The 8650-nt window shown below is 49.4% G+C and overlaps 1 protein-coding gene across 1 annotated transcript in view; it reads left to right on the top strand.

Moving 5' to 3' along the window:
• Positions 1–1704: 1704 nt before the first annotated feature.
• Positions 1705–8650, top strand: part of MRPS25 (mitochondrial ribosomal protein S25) — a 14530-nt gene continuing 7584 nt past the window's right edge. Inside the window, exons 1-2 of the mRNA XM_011950682.1 lie at positions 1705–1971; positions 5368–5474. Coding sequence (XP_011806072.1) covers positions 1838–1971; positions 5368–5474 — 241 coding nt within the window. The 5' untranslated portion in view covers positions 1705–1837. The remainder of the gene's footprint in view (positions 1972–5367; positions 5475–8650) is intronic.

Here is an 8650-nt window from a genome sequence, read left to right as displayed (position 1 = left end):
AGAAATTGCGCCACTGCACTCCAGCCTGGGCAACAGAAGGAGACTTTGTCTCAAAACAAACAAACACCCTAAGAATCAAAAGGAAGTGCTAGAAGTTAAAACCTTAAATGAAAAATGCCTTAATGGGCTTATCAGTAGACTGTCCACAGCCAAAGATTCAATGAATTTGAAGATAGGTCAACAGAAATTTCCCCAGTAAACTGCAGAACATTCAAGAACTATGAGGCAATTTCAGAAGACATAAAATGCATTTAAGTTGAATACTAGAAAGAGAAAAGAGTGAAGAAAAAATAAATGAAGCAATAAATGGCTAAGAACTTTACAAAATTAATGACAGACACGAAATCACAGATCCAGGAAGCTCAGAGAACTCCAAGCAGGACAAATACAAAACATCTACAGTTCTGCATTACCTTATTCTAACCCCGTAAACCAAACACCAAGAGAAAATTATAAAAGAAGCTAAAGGAAAAAGCCATCATACCAATAAACATAATTACAGCTAATTACTTGTTTGAAACCATGCAAGCAAAAAAAGAGTGGAGTGAAGTATTTAAATTGTTGAAAGAAAAACACCAGGATTGGGCATGGTGCCTCACACCAGTAATCCCAGCACTTTGGGAAGCTGAGACGGGTGAATCATCTGAGGTCAGCAGTTCGAGACCAGCCTGACCAACATGGAGAAACCCCGTCTCTACTGAAAATATAAAATTAGCTGGGTGTAGTGGCGCATGCCTGTAATTCCAGCTACTCAGGAGGTTGAGGCAGGAGAATCGCTTGAACCTGGGAAGCGGAGGTTGCGGGTGAGCCAAGATAGCACCATTGCACTCCAGCCAGGACGGAAGGGAGGGAGGGAAAGGAAAAGCACTAACCTAGAATTCTAAATCTGGCAAAATTACTCTTCAAAAGAGAAGGAGAAATAACTTTCAGATCAAGAGTACTTCAGAAATGCAGTTTTTTTTTTTGAGACGGAGTCTTGCTCTGCTGCCCAGGCTAGAGTGCAGTGGTGCGATCTTGGTTCACTGCAATCCCCGCTTCCCGGGTTCAAGCGATCCTCCCACCTCAGCCTTCTGAGTAGCTGGGACCACAGGGGCTGCCACCACACCCGGCTATTTTTTGTATTTTCGGTAAACATGGGGTTTCGCCGTATTGGGCAGGCTAGTCTCAAATTCCTGACCTCAAGCGCTCCTCCCGCCTCGGCCTCCCCAAAGGCTGGGTTTACAGGCGGGAGCCACCTCGCCTGGCCCTAGAAATGCATGTCACCCATAGTTTGTTTATGAGAAAATTGAGGTCCTGACTTGTTAAGTGGCTGAACTTCGGAAGCAATTGATCCCAAACCATTTTTTTTTCTTTTGCTAAGAAGTTTAAGTCAATGTCAGAAAGTGCAGTTTGAACTCTTCATGTTAAAGCTGGAGATGTTTAGGGAGAAAAATGGACTTTAGGTTCAATAGAATGTTATCAGCTGATTTGGTATCCAAACTCAGTTTCCCTGATTATTTCTTATTGCAATGTCTGAAATTTAGCCTATGTAAAAACATTTTCCCGTGATTGGATGGGGAAATTACTAATTTACAGGACGCGAAAACCTAAATCTTCCAAGCGGAAGGCGTCCTAAAGCGAAGATGCACACGCCGGTTTTCGCCGCGCCGGGTCGAAGGCCGCCTACGAGTCCCAGGGTGCTCCGCGGCGTGCGCTGCCCTCCGGGAAACCTCTCCTGTGCGTCTGCGCGGGAAGTGGAACCTGGCTCTGGGGAGAAGCGGCGTGAGATCCGCGCCGGGTGCCAGCTAGGTCGCTGTTCGGCTCGCGCAGTGGGGTCGGCCCCGCCACCGTCGCCGCCATGCCCATGAAGGGCCGCTTCCCCATCCGCCGCACCTTGCAATATCTGAGCCAGGGGAACGTGGTGTTCAAGGAGTCCGTGAAGGTCATGACAGTGAATTACAACACGCACGGGGAGCTGGGCGAGGGCGCCAGGTCAGTCGCAGCCCCGGCAGCCGTAACCTGCTACTCGTGCCAGCTTGCTGGTAACGTGAGGTCCCTAGTCGCGCTGGGCGCCCGCTTAGCCCCGGGGCGGGCCCCCCAGGTCGGCGCTGTTACCCCCATTTTACAGAGGTCGAGACTGAGGCGGACGGCGGGGCCCCGGCCAGGCCGGCTGCAGTCGTGAAGAGGTTTGCGGGGCGGAGGACAGGAACCCCTCTCCTAGATCTCCTTCCTCTGGCGCGGTGGGCGAGGCTGACCCGAGGGAGGCCACCCTTGGCCCCTGTGGCCAGCAAGGCAAGCGCTGGGGAGGGGCAGCCGCAGAGCCTTTCGGGGTGACGGGAATGACACCCCTGCCCCAGGACGAATCTGAGAATAAAATGAGAGAAATAATAGCGGCGAACACTGATCATGTCTCGCACAGTTCTGAATGCTTCTCGCGCTTTCTCTCTTCTGATGCCTACAGAAACCCCAGCTTATCCCCACTCTAAGGCTGGGGAAGCGCACAGAGAGGTTAAATAACTTGCGGCTCCCCGAGACACCATGGCAGCCAGTGAGCGGTGAGCCGGGCTGTGTGGCCAGGAGTAAGTGAAAGCAGCACTTCCTTCGGGACTCAAGGTTTGGAAGGAAGTAATTAATTATGCCAGCTGTGCAGCAGCAGGCCCTACCCCGACTAGAGGGTACTGTAGGGGACGCCTAGAATGTCTTTCAGCTTGGAACAGAGTAGAGACTCATTGAATGGCAGTCGGCAAGTGGAAGGTTTGGATTGGCCCTGAGGCCGCCCTAAGCAGTGCCTTGGGCTCTGCAGGTGTGAAGTCTACATTTACTGAGGACCCTCTGAGTGCTAGGCTGTGTGCTGTGTGCTGGGAGTTCAGCAGTGATGGAGGAGACGGTCTTAGCCCGCAGAAACTTTGAGACTGGGTGTATGTTGGATCAAAATGAGGCGTGGAGCAACTCCTTGTGGGGCATGGTCCCCTTGGTGACGGACCTTCACTGCATGGCCCTGCAGGAGAGCCGGAAGCCACTTCCTAGCCATTTGCTCTGCGCAGGTGAATCTGAGAACTTGGACTTGCTTGCCTGAAATCAGCTGGCTTGATGGCTTCCTGAAAGACTTGGTCTTGGTCTTAGGGTGAATGGGCACCCAGACACTCCTTCATAACCTACTGCACAACTGTGCACACCTCTGTCCCAGGGCAGCTGCCAGGCAGATAATGGGAAGGGGTGGGGGTCTCGGTGCGGCCCGCAGCGAGCTGGAGAGCACTTGCCCTATCCAGAGGGCCCTTCACTGTTTGGCACTGTGGGCTCCGTGGAGAATTTCTGATTTGTCAAGAAGCTGAAATCCAGATTTTTATGTAAATCTCTGGCTTTTAAATGGTCAGCCAATCAAAATAAGCCTGTGAGCCTCTTACATTCTCAAATATTTTAATATTCTCTAGGTAAATGGGATATAAAGAACCATTTACTGTTTCTTTCTTCCTGGTGGTAGAGACTGGCCTGTGCCACCTGTGCCCTCTGTGATCTTGTGCCCGTAGGTTGGAGTCTGTCTGCCTTGCTCTGGCTAGCCGCACTCCTCCCCCAATCCCCAGCCCTTGTTTGTTCATGTGCCCTCAGCACTTCAGCTGCCCCACTGGGACCTACCTCCATCCCAAGTGCCTACGACCGGTACAGCCAGTCTTTGGGTACCTGCTGGGGGGAGTGGGAAGGTGCCTTATTTAGTATCTGAGGGCCAAGTCCCTACTCACCCCTGCCAGGTGTTCTACCCTTAAGAAGTGGCCCCAAGCCTCAGGGTGAATTTGATGGTGACAGAACAGTGTGATGGAAGGCCAGACTAACAGCCCAGTTAGACCTGGGGCAGTTTACTTAACTTCTGACCTCAGTTTCCTTACTAATTGTAAAATCCCACCTTCTGGGGTTGGAGAGTCAGGTGCCTAGCAAAGTGTCTGGCATATACATCAGGTGTCCAACTTAAGGTTCCTGCCATTATTAACTTTCCTCCTGTGTTTCAGCAAGAACCATTTTAAGATCTCTGTTGCATTTCTGTCCTAGTAGTTTAAAGTATGGGACCGTCTCACCTGGCTGTGTCCTGGTTTATTTGTAAAAAGTTCTGTGACGCTGGGATACTCTGCAGTGGGGTGGAAACTGATCAGAGGCTTCCTACGCCCCGGAAGGTAAATTCAGCCTTTGAGCTCCCAGGCCTGTGTGCTGTGGGGGTCTCCAAGGCCTCCATTCCTCCACTAGAGGCAGCAGTTTTCAAGGCTTAACTATTTAATTTGAGTCTTATACCCATATAGTTAATAACATCCTCAGAGAGCCACTTTTTTGTTTGTTTGTTTGTTTGTTTGAGATAGGACCTTACTCTGTCGCCTAGGCTGGAATGTGGTGCAATCACAGCTCACTGGCTCACTGCAACCTCAAACTCCTAGGCTTAAGCGATCCTCCTGCGTCAGCCTCCCAAGTAGCTGGGACCACCGGCATGTACCATTATGCCCAGCTAATTTTTTAGTATTTTTTTTTTTATAGAGACAGGGTTTCCCTATGTTGCCCAGGCTGGTCTCAAACTCCTGAGCTCAAGCAGTCTTCCTGCCTGGGCTTCCCGAAGTGCTGGGATTACAGGTGTGAGCCACTGCACCTGGCTGAGAGCTACTTGTTGATTTTTTGCTTTAGGCCTTATCTGTGGACTTGTCACTATGGAACATCTCTCGCCACCATTGCTACTTCTCACCCCCAAAACCTCCATACTCTTCCACCCACTCCTCCCAGTATCATTATTCCAAATTTTGTATAGGATGATATTCAGCGTTCAGATTAGTATTACTTTGTAAATGCTGTACACAGTTGAGCCAAATAGAATACTATGATTATGCGTTTTTTTTTTTTTGCAAAGCCTTTTGTTTTCTCTGGAGTATAAATCTATGTTTAAATTTTCTAAGTTTAAAGGTGTTCCTCCACTCCTAAATTGTAAAACTGTTCCCCCATGTGTAAATACATTGGTCTCATTATTTAAAAATTGTGGTATAACCTAGATACAGTGCACACCTGGAAGTATACTACAGCTCCTTGAACTGCCACTCATGTTTATACCTTGTCTTCACCACACAAATCATGACGTAGTACCTTTCCTGGTTTCAGTTTCAGTGGTGCTTTGGCATTGGTGTTAGGTTAGCTTGCAATGCAGGTTGGGATACAGATTTCTTTGCCCTCAAATGCCTGCCCAGGGGTCCCCATGCCATTCAGGGAATCTTCTAAGAGGATCCCTGCGAGTTGTTTTTCGCAGCCTTTTTGGGTCCTCTGAGAATCTGATGAAAACACTGGACTTTCTCCCTAGAAAAATACCCATGCATAAAATTTTAGGCTAAAAACTGTTTCATAGGTTTCATTTCTTCCCTTTTGCAGGAAATTTGTGTTTTTCAACATACCTCAGATTCAATACAAAAACCCTTGGGTGCAGATCATGATGTTTAAGAACATGACGCCGTCACCCTTCCTGCGATTCTACTTAGGTGAGTGGGGCCCTCGCCATGGTCCAAGGGCTATCCAGACATTCCTGGAGAGATTGCATCCTTCCTGCGGGAGCGTCAGGACGAGCTGCAGCACGCGCTGTCATGGTGTGTCTGTGCCTCCTGGCACCTTTGGCTTCCCCATACCTAGGCACTCAGCAGCCACTGAGGTCTGGACTCCTTTCCCTCTCCAGCCTCATCTCTTATCCTCTGCCTCACACCATGGGGGTAATTTTTCCACAGTCCCTTGTCACACCAGGCTGTGATGCCTTTGCCCAAGCTTGTTTCTGGCCTGAAATCCCCTTTCTGCCTGTGTTTGCTTATTTAACTGAAAAAAAAAAAAAAAATTCCTTCAGGGCTCAGTATGGGCACTACTTCTAGGAAGCCTTCCCTGCATCCTAGAGTGACCTCCCATATGCCCCCAGAAGCCCTCTGTCTTAGTGCTGTGTGTGTCCTCTCAGGACTGTGTGCACTTACATGATGCTGTTCATGTTTGGACCAGGCACTAAGTGATGTTTATTCCATTAAGTTTGGCTTCATGCTGGAAAACCAGGAGGGCAGCTGTTCTGGCCCAGCTCTCAGACACTTTGATCCTGAGCAAGTAATAGACCCATTTTAAAATTTGTCAGCTGAAGGCAAAATATCTGCCATACATGGCTATGAGAATCAAATGAAGTGTAGGTTGGGAAATGCTTCAGGAAACAAAATGACCATGTTTTTTCATTCATTCCACAAATATGTAACACATGTTCCCCAGGACCAGGTGCTGGTCGGGAGGCTGGGATTATATCCAGCAGAGGGAGACAGAGAATGAACAAGTAATTTTAACAAAAGATTAGGGCCAGGCGTGGTGGCTCACGCCTGTAATCCCAGCACTTTGGGAGGCCAAGGAGGGTGGATCACGAGGTCAGGAGATTGAGACTACCCTGGCTAACACGGTGAAACCCTGTCTCTACTAAAAATACAAAACAATTAGCCAGGCATGGTGGTGGGCGCCTATAGTCCCAGCTACTCGGGAGGCTGAGACAGGAGAACGGCGTGAACCTGGGAGGCGGAGCTTGCAGTGAGCTGAGATCGTGCCACTGCACTCCAGCCTGGGCAGCAGAGTGAGACTCCGTCTCAAAAAAAAAAAAATTAGTGCTGTGGACCTGGCGGTGCAGTGGCTCACCCCTGCAATTCCAGCACTTTGGGAGGCTAAAGCAGGTGGATCTCTTGAGCTCAGGAGTTCAAGACCAATATGGGCCACATGGTGAAACCCCATCTCTACAAAAAAATATTTAGCTGGTGTGGTGGCATATGCCTGTGGTCCCAGCTACCTGGGGGGCTGAGGCAGGAGGATTGCTTGAGCCTGGGAGGCAGAGGTTGCAGTGAGCCAAGATTGCACCACTGCCCACCAGCCTGGGCAACAGAGTGAGACCCTGGCTTAAAAAAAAAAAAAAAAAAAGATTAGTGCTGTGAGAAACAGGACAACAGGCAAGGTTAGAAGGGTGGCCCTGTGGCAGTTTGTGCACGTGATCTTTGCTTCTGTTTTTAAAACCAACTTTACTGAGGTGTAATTTACCTCAGTGTGCTGGTAATGGCACACCCAAGTAGCACATGCAGCTGGATGGGTACTGGCCGTTGTTATATACCTGTACACTTATGTACATGCCCCAAGATGCAGAATGCCCCAGGACTGCAGGAAGTTCCTTAGTGCCACTTTCTAGTTAATTTCCCTTCCACCAGAGGCAACCCGTTATCCCTTCTTTCACTATAGATGCATTTTGTTTTACAATGTCATGTAACTAGAATCTCACAGTATGTGTTCCCTTGTACCTGGTGTCTTTTACTCATGTTTTGAGATTCACCCATGTTACATGTTTCGTGGTTTTTCCTGTTTCTGGCTGGGTGGTATTCCATTCGGTGAATGTACCACAGTGTGTCCGCTCGCCTGTTGATGACTCTAGGTTTTTGTAAGATGCCGAGAGAGTTAGAAGTATGACATTTATGAGAGAGAAGACCTTGAAAGAAACCAGGAGAGTGAGGAGGCCGGGCAGGGAAGGTCACCAGAACCACAGATGGGGATGCAGCTGGCCATTCTAGCCTTGTGTTGGGTACTGAAGGCCAGACACTAGGCCCTGGCCAGGGAGAGTACGGGCTGCCCAAGTGCTGCGCAGATCCCAGCAGTACTCCATAGGGCTGTCAGCTCAGCGGCTCCTCCTGGGAGGTCCTTGCTTGAAGGGAGGTTTGAGCGGCGGCCTCCTGGCTGCCAAGAAGAAAGCTACAGTAAAGGTGCGTGTAGGCTGCGCAGGTCTCTGTGGACAGAGGCATTCAGGCCTCCTGGGGGTATACCTGAGTGCAACTGCCGGGTCACAGAGCAGCTGTGTATTGAAGGTTCTCAGGCACCGCCTTTCCAAAGCAATTGTGCTGTGTTGCACTCCAGTCACAGGGTGGAGTTCCAGCGGCTGCATGTCCTTGCTCACGCTAGTATTGTTGTATTAATGTCCCAGGGCTGCTTAACAATTAACCACCAACTTGGTGGCTTCACACAAATGTATGATCTTGCAGATCTGTGGGTTAGAAGTTCAACATGGGCTGGAACCAGTGTCAGCAGAGCCTTCCTTTCTGAAGGCTTGAGGTGAACCCACGTCCTTGAGTTTCTTAGACTCCAGTGCCTGTCCACATTCTTTGGCTTGTGGCCTCATTTTACCATCTTCAAAGCCAGCAACCTTGCATATGCAGCCGTCCCTCCATCCTTCCACCTCCCTCTGACCACAGTCAGGTCAGGTGCTGCAGTTGTAAGGACACATGGGGTTAACCTGGGCCTGTTGGATGATCCAGGATCCTCTCCCCAACTCAAGGCCCTTAACTTGAATCACATCTGCAGAGTCCTTTTGCTGTGTAAGGTTCTGGGAGTTAGGACGTGGACATCTCTGGGGACCATTATTCTGCCCATCAAATTGTCTTTTCAAGTTTAGCCATTCCGTTGGGTGTATATCATTGGAGTTTTAATTTGCATTTCCCCCAAGTTTCTTTTCCTGCGCTTATTGACCATTCAGATATTTATTTTGTAAAGAGTCTGTTTGAATCTTTTTTCCATTAAAAAAAAAACAGGGCCGGGCACGGTGGCTCAAGCCTGTAATCCCAGCACTTTGGGAGGCCGAGATGGGCGGATCACGAGGTCAGGAGATCGAGACCAT

This window comes from Colobus angolensis, unplaced genomic scaffold (assembly GCF_000951035.1).
Source record: "Colobus angolensis palliatus isolate OR3802 unplaced genomic scaffold, Cang.pa_1.0 Scaffold31, whole genome shotgun sequence".
NCBI classification, from domain to species: Eukaryota; Metazoa; Chordata; class Mammalia; order Primates; family Cercopithecidae; genus Colobus; species Colobus angolensis.
Note: the sequence above shows the minus strand (reverse complement) of the source record. Positions and strands in the feature narration are given on the sequence as shown.